Source organism: Gobius niger (assembly GCF_951799975.1).
Source record: "Gobius niger genome assembly, chromosome: 15".
Classification (NCBI taxonomy): Eukaryota; Metazoa; Chordata; class Actinopteri; order Gobiiformes; family Gobiidae; genus Gobius; species Gobius niger.
Window position 1 is genome coordinate 16105741 of NC_136866.1, and position 25389 is coordinate 16131129.

Genomic DNA, 25389 nt, shown 5'->3' on the forward strand with positions numbered 1-25389 from the left:
AGGACCATGACGCGAGTGATGGCATTCTCTTTCAAACCCTTTTTTTTTTGATAATTCTAACTAGATTGCATAAATTTTTTGCTTGCAATTCTGGAAGCCATGCAGAATATGAAGTGCTACTCACATGCGCGGCTGTGATGTGGATTGTAAAGGGGGGAAAAAAAGTGTCTCTCCTTCTGCCTGTCTTGGCAAAATCAAACATCCAACTTTTTTATTTTTTTATTTTTTTTTTACATTTAACTGAACTTACACGCAGTTTTTTTCTCTTCTTTCTACAGAATCCCACATCCAACATTTAACATTCCGGGACCAAAGCGGAGACGGAGGAGCCGGGGAAGCAGATCTGCACAGTCTGAAGTCGAAAACTACTCCACCGGCAGTGAGCAGCATGCAGGGCACGCGTTAGCCCCCCACAAAAAAGCCTGGATGATCAAAGGCCGAGCCGCTACCTTCAGCACTCCTCAGCTACAAACGCCGCATTTCCATCTCGAGCACCTTTCTCTCCGCTCTCCACCCCGGCAACCCGAGATGCCTATGCCCGCGCCGCAGCGACGCTCGTGGGGCTTGTGACTCGAGAAGACATCCAGGCTTGCTTGGAGTGATTTTTTTTTTTTTTTTTTTTTTTTCCTTTTGGGGGGGAAGGCGGGTTGTGGTGGTGGTGGCGGCGGCAGTGGTGGCAAAGGCTGAAGAACCATGCGACCTTGGGCGGGATCGTGGAGATGGATTACCCTGGTGTTGCTCGCCTGGGGGACCCTGCTCTTCTACATCGGCGGGCATCTGGTGCGGGACAGCGAGCACCCGGAGCGGTCCAGTCGAGAGCTGTCCAAGATCCTGGCCAAGCTGGAGAGGCTGAAGCAGCAGAACGAGGACCTGCGACGAATGGCCGAATCGCTCAGGTAAAAACAGAGGGGCGGGTGAACTATGACACGGTGTCCTCCCACTACGATGGAAACAATTTTGGATGACTGAACATCTTACAATTACTAAAAAAAAACCACTGTGTTATTGAGGAAACTATTTTCCAGCTGTGGTTCCCCTTGTCTTTCCAAAGTCGACACCCTTGTGCCCTCTCACCTGCGCTGATGGGTTCAGCCAGAGTGTCTAGGAAAACTCCCAGACACTGCATTTCTCTGCATTCGCTTGGAGGTCATAAAGTTTTCAGACATTCAGTGCCGGCGTTTCCTATACGCTCCTAACTCACTCCTAACTCACTCCTAACTCACTACTAACTCGCTCATAACTCGCTCCTAACTCGCTCCTAACTCACTCCTAACTCACTCCTAACTCGCTGTACGTTGGCATCAAGTGCTCTGAAGGGGCCCCACACTGAGGCCATTGTGATTTTAATGCCATTGTACAGAAGCGGTGTTTAAAACCAAGGATCTTTTTATTTTTTCCTGACTACTCTGACATTGCTGCCTCTTGCAGATTTACATGTTATTGTTAGTTTTAGGCAACTTTCAAGCACTTTTTTGGACGGAATTAAAGCAGTACTAAGTAACGTGTTTACCTTAATAAATCCTTTCCGTAGTCCCTCTGGGGGTAATACAAGTGTTGATGGGATGATTGGAGGGTCTTTCATCTCCCCCGGTGTCTCTGGTCAGAAAACCACACTTGCAACTTGACCGGCCACCAGACCGGAGCCACCAATACACACTAATAGAACCACAAAGAAGAAGCTAACAGGCTAACGGGTAAAGCTAACTGGCTTAGACAGTATTTACAGCCAAGTTTGAGTGAAAAAAGTATTTCCATTGTGTAATTGGATGTACAATATCCCTCGCTCCCTTTGTCTTTTTTGTCAGCGTAGTATTTACTCTCATGGACAATTGATTAGTTAAAAAATCGCAACTTGCTACGACACCTGCAGATGCGCTAGGGGCAGTTATACTTTATTAATCTCTGTAGATAAATTAGTTCTCTGCATTTGACCCATCCTCACTGTCGCTGGACGACCTGTAGGAGCAGTGAGCTGCTAGCATGGGCTGGCGCTCGGGGACCCATCTCCATGTTGTGGAGCCAGGCTGGTGGTCAGAAACACCTGGCCTGAGGATTAACCTATTGTTTTTACAACCTACCACTAACCTATGCAGACACGGGGAGAACATGCAAGCTCCACACAGAAAGGCCCCGTCCAGGTGGGAATCGAACCCAGGACCTTCGAGATGTGAGGCACGAGCGCTAACCCCTGTGCCACTGTGTCTTTTACTGCTTTAAAGGAACAGGCCACCGTGTTCCCATACTGAGATATGTTCTTACCTGAGCTTCGACGAGTTGATGCGTACCTGTCTGGTCTGTGTGCGTGCGCTCAGTCACACAAAACGACCAAATACTTTGTTAGCATTTGGCCTCTTCCAATGTATTCCTATGGCTCCAAACGGGGGTGAACTTGGAAGCCACCACGCTCTTCCACGGGCACAAAGACCAGACAGGTACGTATCAACTCATGGAAAAACGGTGACCTGTTCCTTTAAATCCCTGCTCCGTTCAGACCAATCAAATTTACAATCCGTGATTAGTTGCGGGGCGGGCTGTAAAAACAGAAGCAGTGCTGTGGAAGTGTTGGGCTGAAAAAACCTGACTCGCACATCACTATCCTACAGTTTTCTTTTTGTCTGTGAGGCATTGTTTGGTTTCCCCTATTAAAACTTGTAGAAGTAGGACTGGTTCGAGCTGTAATAGCCGCTGCTGCTGTCGAAGGTGGTCATATTCTGAAATGATTGTACACATTCGAAAAACGGAATGTGCGTCCCATCGTTTCTGGCGACGCCAAAGCCAGCCTCACGCCGCTTAAGCAAAGCAAGTTTCAGTTCCATTTGTCCAAGTGGCGCCTTTCGTCGGGAGAAAATTGATGTTTATCACAATGCAAATCCATCACTTTTCTCCTGCTCTGTGATCGTTTTGTTTTGCTTCTCCGAGCTGCTGTTCCGTGACACTGTCATTTGACCGAAAGGGCTGTAAATGTTCAGGAAAAAACAGGCACATTTTCAAATTTGAAAGGGAGGTGGAAAGTTTTAGCCGGGTGTGGGGGTGGGAGAGGAGCCTGAGCAGAAAGGTTTGCTCAGTCCAGTCTCTCGTACCTCACTGCTTTACATGTACTCATGCCTTATTTCACATTTTAAGGTGAGACACGTCAGGTAAACACAGTGATCATGTCGATTTTCGCCCTTATTTGTCGCATGGAATCTCCTCGACCTGAACTGTATATGCTATATGGCTATTTCCTTTGTGGTGGAAAACCCCAACCCTGTCAGTTTGTGGGGATAAGCACAAAACTTTGGAACCTGTTTTGAAAGGAGGTTTTAACAACTTTAGTAGCTCCTCCAATCTTTCAAGGCTTGGTCTGAACATCATTTTATGCTGATTGTTTTCTATGCAATTCCTAGCTTGGTTTGTTAAGTTTTGAACAGCAAATAACAAAGCATAATCTGTTTTTTTGCTTTAGAATTTTTTTTTGCCACTAATAACTTAAACAAAATTATTTGTTACTGTTATGTGCCAACACATGAAAACCATACATTTAAACCTGGATCCATCCGTTATTTAGACTGTATGCATAAAACACCTTAAAGTGATAATCTGTAAGCTAAAAACATTTTACAAATGTAATAGATTGCGTAGAATTGACTGCATGGGTCTGAAAATTGACTTAGCATAAGTCATATTAAATAATAGTTATTTATCTAAGGTCCCTCCCATTGATTTCAGCAACTAATCAGAATCCACGGGATAACACTTTGACCAATGAGACGAGCTTATCCTGTGAACCAGCCTGTCAGGTCCAATCAGGAGAGAGGGGGCGGGAGCTTGACTGTTTACTTTTGAAAATTCTGTTCATGCTCTTCTCATTTTGCAAACTGGCGCTGTGTCCGAATGTCCTAGTCCCTATACCCTAGTCCCTATAATGACTATATAGTGGTCATACCATTTTGTCGGGATGTCCGAATGTCCAGAGACAAAAAACGTAGTGCACCCAAATTTCCCACAATGCATTCTGAAAAGTAGCGACGGTCACTAGACGGGTCAATATAGACCACAATGCATTGCGACAGTCTGAGGAGAGCAAACAGGTCTTTGAACTAAACACAACACGACTGAATGAAAACAGCTGTTTCAATCGTGTGTTTTTCATGAATAAACTACTTTGATATAAACAGTTCCGGTGAAAAGATGCTAACATTAGCTGCTTACCTTTAGCTCGAGCTAGGGCTGGGCGATAAATCAAATTAATTTGATTAATTCATGCTTTTAAAAACAGACGATGTGAAAAATGGCTTAATGGTAAAATGGTGTCCGCTGCTCCATGTCCGCCTTACGTACACTGCGCTGCCAGTTTAGCAGCACGTCAGACGCTCCGAAACGACTGTTTTCTAAAATGACGCCAGTGGAGAACTCAGCGACTTTCTAACTATCTCTGCTGCTTCACAAAGGCGTGTGTGGGCTTTTCGTTGTGCGTTTTCTCCACTAAAACAAAGTTTCCCCAGGTCTGATCCTTTCAGCCCTGCCAACATCCCACTAGTGCGGAGACACATGGCGGAGGTGTTGAAACATATAACTCCGCCCATTTCCCCTTGAGTCTCCATGGAGACGGCTCGGGGGATGAGAATTTTTTCCCTTTGAGAGCGCACAAGGAATATTTAAAACAGAAATAATAATAATTGTATTATTATCGGGCCTAATTGTATTTAACCTAAATAGAAATGAGCAGGACTGAGCAGTTTTCTTCATTATGAAAGATCAGGAGACCTTTTAAGTTCTCTCCAATAATCGATTAAAATCATAATTGTCCAAACTGAGTAAAAACATTTAGATTTTATTTTTTGGCCGTATCGCCCATGGCGAGCTGTTAAATGATCGATAGCTTCCTCTCTTGGACAAAAAGTCAATAATCCAAGCTGTTTTCTTCATTCATGTAAAATCCATGTGAAATAAAACGTGTCTGACTCATGTTTATCCATAAATATTCCACTGTCTTATGAGTTTGGTTGATCTTTATCGCAGAGATACATAATTCCCAGGGTTTAGTGACTTATAGTGGCTGTTGCACTCATTCTGCTGGTGTCCAGGCTGACAATAAAATAGAAAAGTTTTTTTTTTTTTTGCCCCGAAACCTACTTACGTGTGACGTCACGCAGCGAAGAGAAAGTAGTGCTTTCAAATTCCACTCTCTTTGCAAACTTAAAGGGACTATACGGAGTCCACTTGAAAACTTCCTGAGGCTTCGCCTGCATTTCCTTGGTCTCTCGCGCTCCTTGAGTCGGGCAGTTTCTCGACGCCCCTCGGTTTGCCTAATCAAGCTAATTGCACAAACGCGAGATTGTACGGAGCGAGATGATTGCCGAGTTTGCCTTTTGGTTAAAGAAGAAAATCGGCGCTAATTAGATCTCACGCGCGCGGAACAAATGCTAGCGGAGACATTGCTGGTTGTGAAGTTGACCGGTGTTGCAGAAGAACCCGTGCGAGGTGGACAGACGGAGAAACCACGCGCGACCTCGCCAGATTTGGTATTGTTATTTTGGCACGTTGTACGAGGCTATTACCCGCGCCGCGGCGTTCACACGTCGGGAGCACAGGCGCAGATGGTCGCTCCGCTTTGCGCTGCATGCTAATGGCGTCTCTGCGAGGCCCCATGTAAACACCGGCGTTTGTTGGTGTGTGTTTGTGTGCGCGGCATATGGGCCACTGACCCCAAGGTTGGCGGTTCAATCCCAGCTCTGGCTCGTGTAAATGCTGCTGTGTCATGAGGCAAGGCACTTCATATGCCTCGCTTCCTCCCGTGGCTGTGCACTTATGGGGGAAAGCGGGTCATCGGATGGAAGTGAGTACGACTGCAAATGGCGTGTTTAATTGTGAATCATGACTTCCTAAATGAAATATTCATGTGTCTAGAGGCGACCCATGCTTACTGTTTGGCTTTTGGTTTGGTGGATTTGGCCCAAACATTTAGCATTTTTATCCAAATTATGTAAATGAATGTCAAATTGTAAATTAGGGCCAGATTAGGGCTATTTCTTTGCTATACGAAAGTGATCCTGTTGTTTGCATTGGAAAGAGCTCAGTTAGAGCTTTACAAAGAGCCCCCACACATTCCTAGGCACGGAGAAACATCGCGTAGAAAATCGCTCCTATTTGTTCACCTATTTTTAATATTTCATGTTGTAAACTTTTGAACAATGTCCATAAGAGATAGAGACTTACCCTTTTATGTTTCTGATTCTACTGATTATTGTCTTTCAAACAAGCTCCCCCTTTATTACATCAAATTAAATGTCTTAAAAGCAGCATATATATCCAAGAGGTCCTGCCTCAGGCCTCCACTGTAAGGTCCCACCACCACAGGCTCCACTCTCAAGCCGCCTCCACTGTCAGGACAGGAAATGCACAGGACAATCGACTCCCTGATTGGTCAGCTTCATACTAACGCCTGAAAGACACCTTTTGTAAACTCCACTGTCCTTAAGGTTTGGATTAGGGTCTTTTTTTTTTTTTAAATACAAGCTTATAAAGGCATGCGTATGATGTCTGCCGCATTGAGTTGCCTTGTAGGCGCCTTGAGTTGCCTTGTGTACGAAATGCGTGGTATAAATAAAGTTGCCTTGCCTTATAAATGCTTGTACTGGAAATAAAATGAAAAATGCACCTCTATTGACCTCTCAACCCCCACCGGATTAGTCTAAACTAGTGCTGTTTTGTTGCTCCACTTATCATTGGCTGCCAATGTGGGCAACTGGCCAATCAGGGAACGGCAGGCCTTTCCCATCCTACGAAAAAAAAAATTGCCCCCCCACCCAAATAATGTCCGCACTTCCCATCATGACAGTGGAGCCTTCCCCCGGAAGCGACCTCACAGTGGAGGTGCCTCTCGATTTCGACCATGGCTTCATATCGATATCGGTATCGGACCCTAAAAATCCATATCAGTCAGGCCCTATTATAAATGGTTCTTTTTAGTCAAACGCGCTCCATAAATAAATATGAATGCACATATATAAACTGTGTTTACTTAATTTTACTTAATCATTTACTTAATGATGAGCACATTTGATTGATTGATTGAATAGAGCGGTCTTTTATGTGAAAAGGAATGAGATCATAATGGGAAAGCTTTGGTTGCGTATATTGTTGATTTGTTTCGATGTGACCAGAGGTGTCACGTATGCTCATGAAGTGAACAGAGAAGCTGAAAATGAACCATGTACCATGTTTGGACGAAGGGATTTGCTTGGAAACACCCGGGAGGAAACTATTAGCAAAATCATGTAGTTCATCTTAAAGTAGACGACTTCAGAGCCCGCGTTTGGCCGCCCGAGTGCTTTTCCCCCATTCTTTTTGATGTTGTGCCTCCATGAGTGAGAATCCACGCACACACACACGCACACACACACACACACACACACACACACACACACACACGCTCTCATCCGCACACGCCTCACCTCAGACAGCTGGTCCCTCATTTAGTCCCCTTGCTTTTGTAATTATTCAGAATTGGCTCCAAAACAAAAGGTGGTACGCGCAGTGCTGGGGGAAACGGGATGGCTTTTAGCGGACCGCGCCGCAGATGGGGCCCGGGCACTCCTGTTGATCAGGGTCGAGTCTAGAGAGGGGGGGGGATATGGAGGATGGAGGGGGGGGGGGGGAGCCAGTGTCACACGGCCCTCTCATGTTGGTGTCCAGGCTGTGTACCTCTTCAGGTATAGGGTCTGGGTCTCTCAGTCTCCCTTGCTGATGGTGCCTCCTGATTGGCTGTCGTAAATATGAACGTCTGTGTCTTTCCATTAACACAGACGCACTGACACCACTAGGGCTGGGTACTGTTTAAAAAAAAAATGTCCATAGCGATACTTTAAAGCAGTACGAAGTAACTTGTTTACTTTAATAAATCCTTTCTGTTGTCCCTCTGGGGGTAATACAAGTGTTAATGGGGTGATTGGGGGGGGGGTCTTTCATCTCCCCCTGGTGTCTCTAGTTAGAAAACCACAATTGCAACTCCGCTAACTCCGGGTCGGTGGCGCAATACACACTAATAGTATCACAAAGAAGAAGCTAACAGGCTAACGGGCAAAGCTAACTGCAGGCTAGCTCCACTTAAACAGTGTTTACAGCCAAGTTTGAGTGAAAAAAAAAATCTCCATTGTATAATTGGATGTACAATATCCCTCTGTCCCTTTGTCTTTTCTGTCAGCGTAGTGTTTACTGTCACAGACAATTAATGAGTAAAAAAATCGCAACATGCTACGACACCTGCAGTTGTGTTGATGGCCTCTAGGGGCAAGAGTTACTTAGTACTGCTTTAACGATACTTGGTTTTTGATACCGATACCTGAATGATACTTTTTTTGATACCTATGCTAAATTATTTGTCATATAGAACCATAAAACAGAACAATAATGTTTATTCCTTTCATTTAATTTCTTTTGCATTTGCATCTTTTGTTTGAGGTGGAAAAAAACAACTTATTTTAACTACAAAAGTTTTTCTTATTTTTTAACACATTTTTCAAAATTTTAAAGTTTTTTTTTCTATTTTACCCTACATTTCCCCAGTTTTTTCATGTTTTTCCCCAAAAATTTCCCCAAATTTTTCCACTTTTTTCCAAATTTTCCCCTAAATTTTCAATTTTCTTTGCCAATTTTTTTTTTTAACAACATTTTTCAAAATGTTTCCCAATTTTTTCCCAAATTTGTCCACTTGTTGTCCCCATTTTTATTTCTTTTATTTTTTTTCCCAACTTGTGTTTCACTTTTTTTGTCTGTTATATTTTGATGACCAACAGCATCAAAACTTGAATACATTTCTGTTCGATGCCTGCTTTTGATACCACACTGGTTTGGTTTAATGGTACCCAGCCCTAGCACACACATTGTTTTTGTCAGTATGGGGCTAACAGTGCTCCTGAGTGTCCCCAGCTTTAGGTTGCTGATAACTTGTACTGTTGTAATAGGTTTACAGAATAACCCTAATAATGCCTGTACTTGGCTTTCAGTGTCCCTACTCATTGCACTGCTCCGTCGTCCCCTCCGTCCGTCCCCTCCAAAGTGCTGACTGTGCCCTGGCACCGCTCCAGCCCTCAGCCCCCCCGCCCCCCACCCCCCCTGCTCTCTGTAACATCCCGCTGGCTCTCAGATAGACCGCTCCTGCTACACGCTCAGCCCCCTTCCCTTTCAGAAGCACTTTCATGACGATCCGCAGCCAGAACATGAAGTTCCCCGTGTTGTACAAGTTTCCGAACAACCGCCCCGCTGACAGGGCATTAATCGAAACCTCCTCTCGCTCAGAAAGACAGATGGGAGCAACAATATTCAGTTACATATGCGCACATTGAGTGCTTCCTATTGGTATTAATCTTAGTTCTGAATGTTGCCTAATGTATCTTCGACCTTTTTTCTTGAGTATGGGCTGAATGATGTCGGGCTAAACTTTTCCCAGGCTGTTTTGACCTTCTCTTTCTTATTGTTATGAATCTGAAGCTGAAATGTAGCGATTGAGTACTTCAATGTACTCCTTATATTACAAATACCCTCAAATGAAAGAGTAACTTTAACAGAATACAGTTACTCAAAATCAGTTTTCTAAATACGTATTCTGAATAGGGCCCGACTGATATATATCGGCCGACATAATATTTTCAATATCGTGCTATCGGCCAAAATCGGCCGATAAAAATGCAGATATCTCCGGGACCGAAAGTGATAGAGACTTCCTGTTTACAGCAGCGGAAAGAGCGCAGTCACATCTTTAAAATTCGGCATATTTCTTCTTCATATTGGGGGCCAGAGGTTCTGTGCTGGAGGGCCGGATTTGGCCCCCAGCCCTGATGTTGCCTACCCCTGCCTTATGGTATCAGCAATGAGAAAAACAATGTTTCCATTTGCCTTTGTCATTTGGTAAAATTGTGCAATTATACTTTTTGTCTGTTCTGGTCATCGCTACGGTAACTCCATGAAACATGAAACCTTTTGATTGGAACGACCAAATGAAATTTTCTGTCAAATTTCCTACATTCCGCCAAACTAAGTTTTTTACTCCCCATATAAATGTTTGTTCAATTTATTATTGCACCTTTTTGTACATATCAGAGCAAACAGACACAGTTTTCTGATTTCTTATTTAATAAAAGGATTAAAAAATGTATAGTTTTGATACTCTCCACAAAAATCTGTTGAAATTACATAGTGAACCGGACTACATTGGGAATATTCTCAAGCAACCTCAGATCAAATTGTAGCATTTTCCAATTAAAAACACTAATGAAAAGAAATTGAAAAGAATTGAAAAGAAAAGGATTACAATCTCTTCTATTACGATGAAAAAATAAACTGAAAGAAGTGTATCATATGGAGCAAATGAAAACGATTGATCCGAAGTGAATTGTACCCTTTGTGTGATTTTTTTATTATTATTTGTAAGCGATTGGTTGTGATTTTTGGGTTTTGTCAAAGAAAGAACAGTTGGTAACATCCATATGTAGCCCATCGATAGTCACAAGGCAATCCCAGATTCACTTGAGCGATGTCTGCCGCCTTCACCTTCCACTACCTGGTTGTATCTTTTTACGAGAGAGATTGTGGCTTGTTGTTATTGTGATGCGGCGATTATTACGGGATGCCCCCACAGTCTCAGTGTATAGTTTCCAATAAATCTGTCAGCTTCGCACCACGTCAGATAAAGTTGAGATGGATGTGTTTGAAAGTTTGGGCCGTGTTTGTTGGATCGAAACATCTTTATCTGATCAGCAGTGATAGACACTTTAGAGATCCTGAAGGACTGCAAGTCGCTAGTGGCGATACGGGCTTTGCAACGTAGCGCGGACATGCTGTTCTTTGATAATTCGGATTTTTTTGTCGGTGAAAATGACCTACAAAGAAAAGTGTTGTTACTGGTTCACAAGTTTGGTGGTCAGCTTCAAAATGCTTTATTTTAATCATTGCTATATTGACGGTATTATCACGGTGATCATTAAGCAAGTTGAAAAAGGAGTTGAAAGGAGTTCCCTATTTCGCTTTTTGGCAGATTCTTTTAGTTGAGATGTTTTAGATAACAGTGTTGGTAGATTTAAAAGCGGGAAATCTCAGGGTGAGATCCTGGAGGTCGTCCCCTGTTGCTAACGCTCTGAGTAGCTGAATGGTAACGCTGGAATACTACTACATGGAATACTACTGCAGAAGTTTGTTTTTCTGCGTGAACACAGTGAACCTTTCCAGGCTAACTTTTCCAGTGCGACTGATGATGCCCTGGCTGTAAGCATGCACACAGCGCCCCCTGCTGACCACTACGTTTCCCGAGCCAACTCCTTCAGAGCGTGTTTTAAGACAGAAGGATGTAGCTCGTAACTCTACATTGAAAATAGCTGAGTGAGGAAAGTGGATTTGATCATGACTGGCAGAAGGCCCGCAAAAGGTTACTGCGAACGGGTGAGTGAAATAGAGTGCTGCAACCCGTCCGACGTCCGACGGGACCCGTCGGAACCCGACGGGCTCGGTCGGACTCGGACAAATATTTAGAACTTATTTTCGGGCTCGGGTCGGACTCGGACACATCAGCACGATAATAAAAAATGAAAATAAAATGGGTCTGTTTCATTTCATGCATTGCAAGCGTTCATTTGTCAAAAAACTAAATAAATAAATAAATAAATAGAAGATGCGGCATTTAAACCCGCTTATGCACTGCGCAGTGCGCACGCAGTAATGCTTTTAAGAAGTTGTGAACTGCTGTGACAACGAAACACGTGTAGTGACCGCACAGGTAAAACTGTTGCTCCGCGTACGTGCGTGCGTGCTGCCGTGCGTGCTCCGCTCATCTGTGTTGACGTTCCGAATGCCTTTTGATGGATAAAATCTGACTTTTTCCACACAAACAATATGGTATCCTACTGTGTCATTAGGCTTATGGAAATATTGTGATTTTAAATGTGTCGGGCTCGGTCGGACTCGGACACAAATATCTTAATGCCTGTCGGGCTCGGTTCGGATTTGATCACTGCTCTGTCGGACGAGGGCCGGGCTCGGACAGAAAAAATCAGCCCGATCCGCACTCTAGAGTGAAAGTTTGCTTTTTTTGGCTTGTGGCCGCTGTGCCATCGTGTCTGTTTGCTTTTTGATGCGGCCATTGTTGCGCTGTAAGGTTAATGTGGTGTGTTCAGTGGGTTGGATTTGTTTGCGTTTTGTTTTTTGGGCGTAAGCCATGTGTGCAGGTTATGGATAATATAACGTAGTCCTTGTCCATGGCACTAATGACCGTGTGTGCGTTCTTCTTTCCCTCTGGTCAAGTGTGTGTGTGTTGGGATAATGTTGCTAGTTGTCATTGTGTTGCTAGTTGCTGTAGAGGTAGACTCTATGGGAAGTGGATTTATGCAAGAGATATTTATTTATATATTACCTATCCCTACTTTTTTTGTCTTTGATGGCACATTTTTCTTGCTCTTTGCCTTTTCTCCCCCCGTGCTTTACAGCTTTACGGGGGGAGCGGGTATGGCTTATCTAAATGAGATGTAAATGAGCCCTGTTGTCACTCCGAGCCGATGCGAGAACAGCCCAAAAGTTTAGAAGCTGTTTTCTCAGCTAAGAGAAAATCAGGTTAGCTTGAACTGTTAACAGATTCTCCAAATATGATCAGATTTACATGTGTTACACATCACTGGAAAGCTTGGAGACTACACTTTCGTAATCTATGTCTCACTCAAAATGCCTAAAAAACTAGTTGTTTCCTCCATTTCCGTGATGGGTCACATTTAGCTAAATATCTGTAGGTTAGGGGTCAATGTGTTCATAGAGTGTGTGTTATTAGGCTTTTAAAATGCACCAATAAACTCTAGAAGCCCATCTGATTAGCCGCTCTCCATTTGTGCTGAGCGACCTGCGCTTTTTAAAAATGCGTTGTCATGTGATATTAATAAACCCATCAGTCATGTTTTTTTGGAATTGGCGTCACCTGGCGCGGCCCGCGGATCCAGCCCGCCGCTTCGCTGATCCCAGGTCCTCTTCCCGGGCGGGTTTGAGTGACAGGTGCTGTGCCGGTCCGCCAATCGGCTGCCAGCGCTTAATGAGAGGTGAGAGAGGGGTCGGGAGAGAGCGGCGCGACTGGCTCCGCCTCCCGCGTTTCAGACAGCTGTCTGTCACCCCGGGCAACCAGCCACTCTACCTCCCGACAGGGGGACAACAGTGCAGCCGTTTTCAGCAGGAAAACAGGACTTAGGATTTAGGAGTGTTTCAGTTTGACTTGGGCAGACTATAAGCAAAGGTAACATTTGGTTTTAATATTAAAGATACTAGTGGTAGTAGAAGTAGAAGTAGCAGTTGAGGGAGTAGTAATAATAGCATGACAGTTGATAAGAGCATTCGTCCATGGATCAAATCTTTGCTCCGACTGATGCCATTGCCTGTAAATGTGGTGTGTGAGTGAGTTGTGGGTGATGGCGCAGATTGGCAGCCTCTCTACCCCAGGGCAGCTGTGGCTACATTAGTAGCTTATCACGACTAATATGGAGTGAATGAAAAATGACTATAGTGTTCTGCTTTGAGGGGCCTGCAGAGTTCAGTAGATTCCAGTAATTCAACTTTTTTTTGCCACATATTTTTAAAAACTATGTTCTGAAACACATTGAATTGTGGTTTTGCTTAAAGCAGAACTTAGTGACTCGTGCCCCTAGAGGCCATAAGCGCCACTGCAGGTGTCGTAGCATGTTATGGTTTTTTTACTCATTGCTGTAAATACTGTTTAAGTGGCGCTAGCTCGCAGTTAGCTTTGCCCGTTAGCCTGTTAGTATTAGTGTGTGTAGTCGGAGCAGGGAAAGTTGCAGGTGTGGTTTTCTGCTCAGAGACACCAGGGGGAGATGAAAGACCCCCCAATCATCCCATCAACACTTGTATTACCCCCAGAGGGACTACGGAAAGGATTTATTAAGCTAAACAAGTTACTTAGTACTGCTTTAAGTTTTCTGTAAATGTTTTTCTCAATTATACACAAATATTTATTCATAATGCATCTGCTTTATCTAATGTTTGCAAAACATTATGTATAACTAGCACATAACGAATGCAAACATTTGTTAAGTTTGTGGCATTAAAAATATCGTATGTGGTCATTAAAATGCTATTAAATAACACAGAAAGATCGTCCAAGTTTGCATGTTGTCCCTATGTAGGTTTTCTCCGGGTCCTCCTGTTTCCCCTACCACTAAAAACATCTACAATAGGCCTGGATGAATGAGAGTCTTTGAGAGTGTGAGTGTGGGTCAATGGATGGAAATTAGTCCATGGTTACAATCCGGCGTGGCTTGTTTACTTGCATGAGTCCCATGTGTGTTCATTAACATGCCATGTCCAGACCAGAATTATTGTAGTAGTAGTAGTAGTAGTAGTAGTAGTAGTAGTATTACCAACCTCTTTGTTCTGTTTCCAATCGACTTTTGAAGGATCAGTATCAGCAAGTTGCAAAAGCAGTGAACCATTTTCTTTGCAAATCACATCCACGAGGTGTTCCTACGTTGAAAACCTTGTAACTCTGTGTTGTAGAGCTCCTGGACATGTTTAGAAAGCGTGTGGTAAAAAGAATCGAGCTCTTCTCAAAAACCCAGTCCTTTGACCCAACTCTGACACGACGACCTCGATTAATAAACGCTGCAGGACTGACGCCCCCCCTCCTCCCATGGCTGTGCGGGTGAACCGTGGACAGCGCAGATGACGGATAGCGCCCGGGTTCAGGTCCCCTGCAGCCATGCCAGCACACGCGGGAGGGGAGGGGCCAGGAGGGGGCGCCGTGATGGATGGCACCAGAGCGGCACTAAGCACAGAGCAGCCGAGAGGAAATGGGGAGTGAGAGCGGGGAGTCTGTGCACTTATCTAATTTATATGTTATTTCTCTCACCGCGGTGCCAACAAGCGGATCAATGGTGCCCCGACCCAAACAGCTGTACGCCGGGCGGACAGAGGCTACATACTTCGGACTGTAATGGGAATGAAAAGATGTGGTTTCTATTGAATTTGGTGCTACAGTAAGTCAAAACTATCAACTCAAATACTGGCTTCCAAACTCTTCAAATCAGGGCTCACAACACATCTGATTAAACAATATTATTCAATGAGCTATAGCATTGTACTTAAAGGATCTGTATCATGCTATATTAGCCATCCCAAAGTAAACTATAGGTTTTTATATGATATATTGTACCACTACCACTATGGAGTACTCATTTTTGTGAGAAATATAAGTATTTTCTGGGGGTATGTTGCAAACTCGGAAGACACGACAGTTCGATTCAGTTAACTCCGCATGTATTATTAGCAGTAAGAGGGGGTTTGATACGGAAATAGCATTAGAACATGGCTAAAAGCTCCAAAAAGTCGATTTTGCATGATATAGGCCCTTTAATGTTGTTGGATAAATGGCTTAAAATGTGCTTGAATTAACACAATTTACTAACCTGGCTAATGCCATGCTGCTGTGTGCGCTCGAATCATTTGGAACTGCACAGCAGCCTGGGGACCATGGCCAAAATTTTCGCATGGATTTGGGAACCAATCACAGAAGAAGGAGGGAGGACAAGATGATGACGCGCTATTCGACACACGGAAGCTTGTAGTTTATTTACAGATTAAAAAAAAGAAAGTTTATTTACGGATCAAACATGACAGCAGCAGACGCGACGCTATTTTTCGATCAAGCTTTACCATGTTCTAAATAGTTTAGCTCGAAAGTTTACAGCGTGTACGTCATACGTGATCTGATACGATGATACGATTGGCTGTGGCCTCGTGCAGACGCATGATAGACATTCGTAGCGTCCAATAAACGGCTATGGACGATCGTAAACCACACCTCTCCTACGAGAAAATGAATTGGTGGTCCCCAGACTAAATATCTATATATATTTCATGTAGGTTTGGACCGTCTTGAAATAAGATTTCCAATGAGCATTAATTGCTCATAATGATATAATAAATAATATAATAAAGTTAAAAGCAAGAAAAAATCTTGTTCCATTGGACATAAGACAGTCCTAACTCACTCAAAATCAGCACAAATTCTGGTAATTCAAGCACTTATAAGGCTATTTTTAATGTATAGGAAGGCATAGTGTAAGTATTCCAATAGATTAATGATTCTGATTTGAAATGTTCTGCACCTTCATTATCATACGCGTTAAAAAGCGAGTCGCAAACTCCTTTTCGGAAGAGTTTGTTCACTTTCAAAGCAAAAGTACTCGGAAAAACACAGAATTGCAATTGAGAAAAGACTCTTACATCAGATTTCCCGCCAACGTTGTGCATTTAACATGACTGCGTCCATCAGTAACTCACTGTCTGCCACATTATCTTGAAACATCTCTTTACTCGTGTGAGACACCGCTAATCCCTCATGGGGAAATACCGGGATAGAAACACCGGCTCCCGTTTGACCGTCCAATCGCAAGTATAGCTCACGCATCTCTCTTTCTCACACACACACACACACACACACACAATCAAGAAGTCAATATTTAGATAAATGATTTGACCGCCATTTAGCGTAATTGCTTTTTAATGGTTTAAGCTGCTGACTGGCCAGTCCCCGATCACTCCGCTGCATGTTGGATTTAAATGTGGCTCGGTCTGCATTTGCCCATTTGGTTGTCAATTACAGATAAACTAGTCGCTAACTTCATTCCGTACTGTGGGAAACGTTTTTCTTCACTTTTTTGTCAATGTTTTATGACTTTTTCATCACATTTGTGTCGCTTTTTTGATGCTTTTCTGTTGCTTTCCTGTTGCTCTTTTAAAACCATAAAACAGCTTCAAGACTCTTTTGCATTTAAAAATACATCGAATAATACAAAACAGCAGTAAACTTGACTACTTATACAACTCATAATTATGATTACTCTTTTATTATATTGTCATTAGGTCTACAGTCTAGTCTGGGCTCTGGGTTTTATGTTACTGCATGCTGTGCTTAACTATTTGTCAGATGTTTTGGTGAACAGGAGTGTGTGAGTGGGGCACACAGCTTTCCTTTTCTGTTCATTACGATGAAGCAGAGGAGCGTTTGCTTTTTGTTTGCACCCTGAGCCTATTGTCGCAGCTATTTCTGAACATTTGGACAACTGCTTGGGGAGTTACGCTATTTGTTACCTTGATTTGGACATTCAGCGGGAAAAACCGTGGCTTCTAAAATTCTCACAGTGTCTTAATGTAACCCAGGAGGTACGGACACGAACGCTTCAGCAGTATTAATTATCAACTCAAATGACACAATTTTCAAGTCTTTAACTGGTAGAGGATCATCGGAATGTGGTTGAAAAAAACCTCCCAGTGATAACAGTATTTTTTCCAAACATAAATATAGTAAAAAACTCCGAATAATTATTATACTCATCGTTTCAATACATTTTAAAGCTTGTAGTTGACTGAAAATGGTCATTAGTTACATATTTACTGAAATCAAAAGCTATTTCAATCAAAAACATCTTAACAGGTCAAGTTACATTTTACCCTTCTTTGATAGCAGCTTCAAACTTCTTAATTCCATTAAACTTGTGAGTTTTTGGACAGTTTCTGCTTGGATTTCTTTGCAGGATGTCAGAATAGCCTCCCAGAGTTGCCGTTTGGATGAAAACTGCCTCCCACCCTCATTGATGTTTTGCATGAGGCTCCAAAGGGTAGCATTGGGTCATCATGAGTTTCTCCTTTTATGCAGAGGTTTTCTTTACAGCAGGACATGGTGCGTTGTCATGCATGAAGATGATTTTGTTAGGGAAAGCACGGCTCTTCTTTTTGTAGAAGAAAGTGGTCAGTCAGAAACTCCACATATTTTTCAGAGGTCATTTTCACACCTTCAGGGATCCTAAAGGGGCTGACCAGCTCTCTCCCCATCATTCTGGCCCAAAACATGACTCCGCCTCCTTACTGACGTCACAGCCTTGTTGGAACATGGTGGCCAATCACCAAACATCCACTACTCCACTGATCTGACCATCCAGGGTTACACGGCACTCATCAGTGATCAAGACTTTTTGAAAATGAGTCCTCATGTATTTCTGAGCCACTGCAGCCGTTTCTGTTCATCAGCTTCAATGAACAGTTTAGGGGAGACCGGATAGACGGTTTATGCACAACTGCCGCCTCTGGAGGGTCCTACACCTTGATGTTCTAGAGCAGGGGTCGGCAACCTTTAACACCGAAAGAGCCATTTGATCCGGTTTCCACGGAAAAGAAAACACTGGGAGCCGCAAATACATTTTGACATCTAATGCTGGGTTTACACATAACGACGACAAGTCACGAATGCCACGAATCCACATCCGTGGCCGAGGATCACGAATGTGGGTGATACGGGGTAGAGGTTTCATGCGCCGCCGCGAACTGTTGCGACCTGTTACTGCGAGTTACGATTAATGGCACGAATTATTGCGCACGGTCACGAATATGCGTCCCGCACTGCTGCGAGCTGCTGCGTGCTGTTGCGCGCTGTTGCGCTCTGCTGCGAGTTATTGGGAATTGTCGCGTTCTGTCAAAAATCTGTCAAGAATTGGGCGAATGTGGACAAGATCGCTGCCGCGCACACCGGGCTGGAGGCGGAGCAGGGACGTCTCGCTCCGCCGTGCGCCCCTGACTCGTTGGGCTCTTGCCAAATCGGGTTAAACAAAAAGCAAATACACAGCTCAGGCCTGTCCATATACTGAAGAATAACAATAGTTTTTCAGTCTATGGGACAGTCACACCAGTTCAACCCCGCTCCTGTCAACGTGTAACACGGGCAAACGCATCAACAAACGCACGCGCTTCATGTCAGATAAGTCCGTGCAATAGCCGCACATTAAGGGCCGACTTTACTCCACAGAATAAACATAAAAACACTACACTCACTGTGCACTCGATCTTCTGAGGATCCGTCGTAGAACTCGCTGCTCTTAAACCTCTTTATCCATGATTCTCACTCGTCTGGTCTCTCAGCTCCAGTTGAAAAAACTTTATAATCCACAAACACAGGCCTGTCTTCACCTGCCCCGCGCCCACCGCCGCTTGTTTTACGTGTCTAAGGTTGTAAATAAGCCTTAACTTATCCATGATGTAGCTGCTGGAACCACGCGCTGTTGTTTTGGTCAGTGGAGGCAGCGTGGGAGATGCATTCAGGGACCGCGGGAAAGGCGCTTCTTACTGTCCCTTTTTTCCCCACAAACGCGGGGAAAATCGGGACAAATATACAACAGTGGGGTTCTCCAGCGGGGGGGCAAAAGGGGTGACAGGGACTGGCTCCCAAACATCAGGAGGAACAACCGCAGGAGGAGGAAAAGGCGGCGTTTTGGCGGGTTATTATTATAGATCCATGGGGTATACCGGCTTTCACGAGTATGACGTTTATTTTGAGCGACGAAAAACAATAAAATATATTTATTCTAACATGTCAAGAACACAATAATCTTCCAATTTAGAACTACAATCTAAAAGAACTAACACAAATAAAACACACTTCAATTAAATATTAGTTTTTTTTTTTTTTTGTAATTTATTTTCCCAAGCCACTCAGAGCCGCAGTGTAAGGATGAAAGAGCCGCATGCGGCTCCGGAGCCGCGGGTTGCCGACCCCTGTTCTAGAGACTCTAGAGGCACCAGCAGCTTCAGATACCTGCTTGCTGCTTTGTAGCAGCTGTTCTCTTAATCTGATGTATTTGTCTGGCAGAAACCGTCCTCATTGTGCCTTTATCTGCACAAACCCGTGTGTGCTCTGAATCAGCCACAAATCTACGATGATTAAGCTTAATCTTTCATGAAATATCAAAGGGTTTCACACCTAGACCAAGGCATTCAACTATTTCACGTTTTTCATCAGCAGAGAGATCTTCTTTCTTTCCCATATTGTTTGAAAATGATGGTCTGCTTAATAATGTGGAGCATCCTTTTTCAGTAGTTTTTCCCTTAACTGGGCTTAACTTGAAAACTAATCATCCCAGACGTCTGAGATTGATGTCAGTGATTCAAAAAGCCCTGAGACACAATACCATCCATGAGTTTCATTGAACATCTTTTTTTTTTACCTTTGTGGCACTGAAATATCCATCCATCCATCCATTTTTGTCCGCTTTATCCGGGGCCGGGTCGCGGGGGCAGCAGTCTCAGCAGAGATGCCCAAACTTCCCGGTCCACACACACCTCGAGGCGACACCAGGCCAGCTCGGAGACATAGTGCCACCAGCGTGTCCTGGGTCTTCCACGAGGCCTTGGGGCACTGAAATACAATTTGCATAATAATTTGAAACGCAGTGTACAAGTAAGAGTACTGATACTTCAACATTTTACCCATCTGGAGGTCTGCAACAAGTCCAATACAGTTTTGTGAAATTTGAGTTCATATTACTGAGCGACTATCCTCTGCTGCACATGTAACAAGACAAGACAGTCACGCGCTCCATCCCGTCTTAACATTTTCTATATTGCCGATCCTGCCTAATCTGGCTGACATTTGAATGTGTAAATGCCACTAACGGTAAAAATCCCGTGTGCGCGTTGGTGCGGCTAGCCTAGCCCCCTCCGCCTCCATACGCGTGTAACACTATTAGTCTGTCGAGTCTTTTAAACGCTGAACGGATACTCTAAACTTCCATACGTGCCCTTTGCGCAAACACTGGCCCCATTGTCAAAGATACGGCGGGCGACATTTCTGACAGTTTGAGATTAGCCCAGAGACGGCTAAGGCTGAATATACTTAGGGCTTTGGAACATGCAGCGAAAGAATGCACCGCGCCGAATCAGTTTACGGGCAAAGATACTGTCTAAGAGTATGCAGATAACACGGATCAGGCAGGCAAAGGGACACGAGGAGATTAAACGATTAGCTACTGGAAAAAGACGGGCCATAGCATAACAGGCGCATAAAGAAAGTCCAGCTTGTTTAGTTCTGTTAGGTTACATATGGTCGTGCACGCCTATGTGGAGAAGTCTTCAGAAAAGGAACTTAAGAAAGACAGGAAAGAAAATGTGCAAGAACTATTTTTATATGCTGCTAAAGAGGCTGTCCCTATTTTCTATATTTTCTTTCATTTTTTGGTTAAGAAGAACCTGCTGTGGATCATACCGTATTATGAACTATTGTTGGCGATTGCAAACCTGAAAGAAGCGTTTGCAGGCTAGTTGTTGTTAGCATTACCGCGAGGGCGAAGCTCTGCTCTGCCCCTTGAAAGTTGGGGAAAAGTGCTGATAAAGTCATTGTAATGAAAGATCGCGATGTTAGGAATGTTTCTCGGAAAGTTCCCGCTTCTGGACTGGAAATGCCGGCTTGGCCTCACATTGTCGTTTCTTTAAAATGTCTTTGTTCGAATTTTCTTCACAGAGAATAATCTTTCACAGAAAAACCAAAGCAAAAGGGGCAGAATTGCGCCCTCTGCAGTCGTTGTGGCATAACTACGTGTAACTTTATTTCTGCGGATAGGGGGCGTATGTTCTAGACCATGCATTCTTGACCCTTTTGACTGTGAGATCCACATTTTTCCGTACAACACAACCAGAGGCTCACTCATGGTCAAATGAAATGTTGTGCAGTTAGTCCCTTTTTTCTTTAGAGTTTCTAACATTAGCGCCATGATGGCTATGGCAATGCGTGCTTATGACTGGCAAAAAAAAAATGATTTTTTTCTATTTGTATACCACTTTTAATGTGTAATGATTAGCATATTAATTTAGCGTGCTAATCCCTTTGTCCTTGGGAATACATTTAATAAGTAAAAGCAAATATTGTTGCTTTCAATCACTTTGTTGTTTGCAGCATTGTCCCAACTCCACATTCCTGCTTTATTAGCTTGACTTCTTGGAGTCAAGTGGTCTGAGGGACTTGCTCTGCACCATCAGGAAAGGCAGAATGGAGAATTTAAACTGTTTCAGAGTGCACATGCATGATATTGATGAAATAAGAAATAATCAATCAATTGTTCTGTATAGCCCTATATCGTAACAGGAGTTGACTCAACGGACAATGTAAAGTTCAGGCAAGTGAAGTATCCAGGCAAACATAATGTCCAAATAAACATCGACTCATAAATATAATAAAATAACTGCAAATTAAGTGTGTCGAGTGTGTTTCTAACCTTTAGTGAAGATCAGCATCAAAGGTTGGGGTTAGGTTATATTATTGAAGTACGAGCTAGATTTATAACCTGGACCTTTGGGTCCTTAGTCAGTGGCTGTACCCACCGAGAAAGGGGATGCAGGCTGTGTCTGAAACCATGAGATATGTAGCTTCTATGTCCTGATCCTAGCTCCTGTTAGATCTCTATGCAGTTAGTGAACTAGAGCTTCAGCAGCATTTGTACACTCCAACCGTCCTGACCCAGGGCAGAAAACACAGGGGAAGTGACATCATCAACAGCTGTTTCAGAAAAAAACTACATCCCCATATAGTATTGGACTACAAAAAACACTCCACTGACTTTAAGGAACGACAATAATGATATGAAGCCACAGAAAACAGATGATGATCAGATTTACCTTCAACAGCCACAGCTTCATCACAGAAATAAAAAATGTGGCTTTACATTTCCTGTAAATGAAAGCAAAAGCACAAACTGGCTTCATTTAGGCCGTTTACTGAGGCGGCTCTTCAACACACGGACATGTGACTGTGCTGTGGTGACTCTAACGTGTATTCTGTAAAGATTGTCTTGTGCAGAATCTTTAAAAAAAAAAATATTATTAATGAAATGTGCGCCTGTCAATCAACAGTGGTTACGCATGAGTCACTCGAAGGTGGGGGGATTGGCGGCGCGGTGACTTATGGGATGGCACATAGCTCCTAATCGTCGATGAGGAACCACCAGAGGTCCTTATGGTAAAAAAGTAGCTATGATAGTTAGCATTGAGGCTCCTTTCCCGAACTCCTTCCTCACTGACAGCCCAATTCGGACGTTTCTTATCATGGCGGACGCTGACGCACATCCGGGTCAGTGTTAGACCTCTTACCAATTTTCGCGTTTTGGCCGTAGTGCCACATGGAGCCCTTTGGGGCAAATCCAAATATGGAGGCGCAATCATCAATCACCTCCACCGGGTGCTGGAGGTGGAGGTGATTGAAAGGAGGTGTAACAGATAGTTCAACAAGACTAATGCAAAGCCACTTGCTGTATGTTACTGATGATATAACATTATACCAGTGTTAAAGAGATATTTCAGGATTTTTGACATAGGGCCTCATTTCCTAGTTATCCAGAGTGTTGCTGATTTTTTGAGATATTTTTTTGTAATTCAAGCGGTTTCTGGAGATATTTTTTTGTAATTCAAGTGGTTCTTATATTTGAAGAGTTTCGTGGCGCTAGGCTAATGCAAGGCTAGCGCATTTCTACGGTATCAGCTAGCCTGCATTAAAAACAGTCTGACCCGCTCCACAGTGCACCTGAGGCAAATCACTTATAACACCAGACTAACCATATAAATGTCTGTGTCGATAGAATAATTTTAACCATTTTGCATTTAATATAATACCTTATATTTGAGCAGCATCAGCTTCGTTGTATAAGCTAGTGTGATCTGCTACAAAATAGTCCCTCAAAATGCGATCATTCATGTGATGCAAGGTCAGTTATATTCCAAAAATTATTCTTTCGACACAGACATTTATATGGTTAGTCTGGTGTTATAAGTGATTATAACGGTGCACTGTGGAGTGTGCAAGACTGTTTTTAATGCAGTCTAGCTGATACCATAGAAATGCACTAGCCTAGCACAAGCCTAGCGCCACGTAACTCTTCAAATATAAGAACTGCATGAATCACCAAAAATAAATATCTCCAGAAATCAACAACACTCTGGAACACTAGGAAATGAGGCCCTATGTCAAAAATCCTGAAATATCCCTTTAAGAGATCTAAAAAAGGTTGATGTTTTTGGGATACAGAACCCTTAACTTTTTGCAGACTCGCTGTTTTTAAAAATGAGTTCAATCAGTTGCTGGCTTGGTGCACTCAATGACATTAAGTGCCTTTTTTTCCAAACAACAAATCAACATAATTGATTAGATAAGAAGTTCTCAAACACTTCTTCAGGCAGTACTCACGGTCATTTGAGTTCGCTAATGCATATAGAAAAGATGTTTGCTTTTTTTTTCTGGTGTATACACAGTTTGCACCCAGTTGCAGCAGCCGCTAAACACTCATTTACAAAAGTCAGATAAAAAAAAAAAAAAGGAGTGCATGAGGTGGTGCTTGGAAAGGTCTTGCTTGTCGGTGTGTAGCTTCGTCGCCGGCTTAGTACGAGGTGATTGGTGTAGACCCCAGCAGCCGGCCGACTTGCTTTAAACAAGACAGTAAATTGGATAAATAAATGAGTAGGTAAACAAACAAATAGATGAATAAATCATGGAGGACATCTGCCTCACCTCGCGCCCATAACAGCGTGAGGTATCGCACCCAGCGGGGCAACATCTGCGGCGGCATCGTTTCAGCCTCACCTGCTTCCCCCTGTACCTCTGAGGCCCGCACTGTATACAGCACACCTCGCCTCGCTTCCTCCCCGCCTTCCCTTGAGTCCTATTTCCTCCCCTCTCATCTGCCTCCTCTGCTGTAGCGTTTGATTAGGACGCGGCCGTGTTTAGTCGGCGCTTTCGGGGTGCGTCAGGATCCATTTGTGTATTTGCCTCCCTCTGTTTACCTCCTCGCGGCTCGCGCCAGGGAGCAGCGAGCGGATGCGTTTCACACGGGGCCCGTCGAGTGCGAGGATGCGAGCGTTGTTTTCCACGCTTTGTGTCTATATCGGCGTGACCTGACGCGGCCCAGTTCGTCGCTTCTCAAGGTTTTCGCAAGCGAGCTTTGCAAGAAGCGTTGACACAGTACTTCACCGTTTTGGTTCCTTTTAGTTTGTGCCTTTTTGTTTTATACAAGACTGGTTCTCTGAGTCGTGATCTAGGCCTGGTGGGAGGTCAAAGTGTGGGCGGTTCAGTTGAGGAGTTGCTCCCCATCTTTATCAGATGCACCAACATGAGCTTTTCTACATCTAGTGAATACCTTGTTTTTGTGGGATACCGTGTCATACCTTGGCAATTTAGGTTTGATTGAGGTTTAATGTTTAATGATGAATAAAAATGTAATTTAAGACCTACACTCCTAAAGTTCTCATATGAGTTTGCTGTACTACAGTTTGATATAACTGTTTTTTGTTTTGTTTTATTTTTTTATGTAAAGTTCTGAATTCTGAATTATGGAATCAATTTCAATATTTTTCAAGACACAGCTCTAACCATTAGGGCTGCAACTAATGATTATTTTGTAATTGATTAATCTATCGATAATTTTTACGATTAATCGATTAATCGCTTCGCTGTGAATGGTGCAGTAAAATTGTATTTTTTCAATTTTTTTATCACATTATAGCTGTTTAAGGAAGTGCTGATGGAGTTAACTAAAGGGAAATGTTTTTTGAAGGCTCTAT

At 43.4% G+C, this 25389-nt stretch overlaps 1 protein-coding gene across 1 annotated transcript in view; it reads left to right on the top strand.

Annotated features, from left to right (window-relative positions):
- Nucleotides 1-655: 655 nt before the first annotated feature.
- The window catches only part of fut8b (fucosyltransferase 8b (alpha (1,6) fucosyltransferase)), a 140359-nt gene continuing 115625 nt past the window's right edge, over nt 656-25389 (top strand). The window contains exon 1 of the mRNA XM_079572740.1: nt 656-896. Within this exon, the coding sequence (XP_079428866.1) occupies nt 694-896 (203 nt within the window). The 5' untranslated portion in view covers nt 656-693. The remainder of the gene's footprint in view (nt 897-25389) is intronic.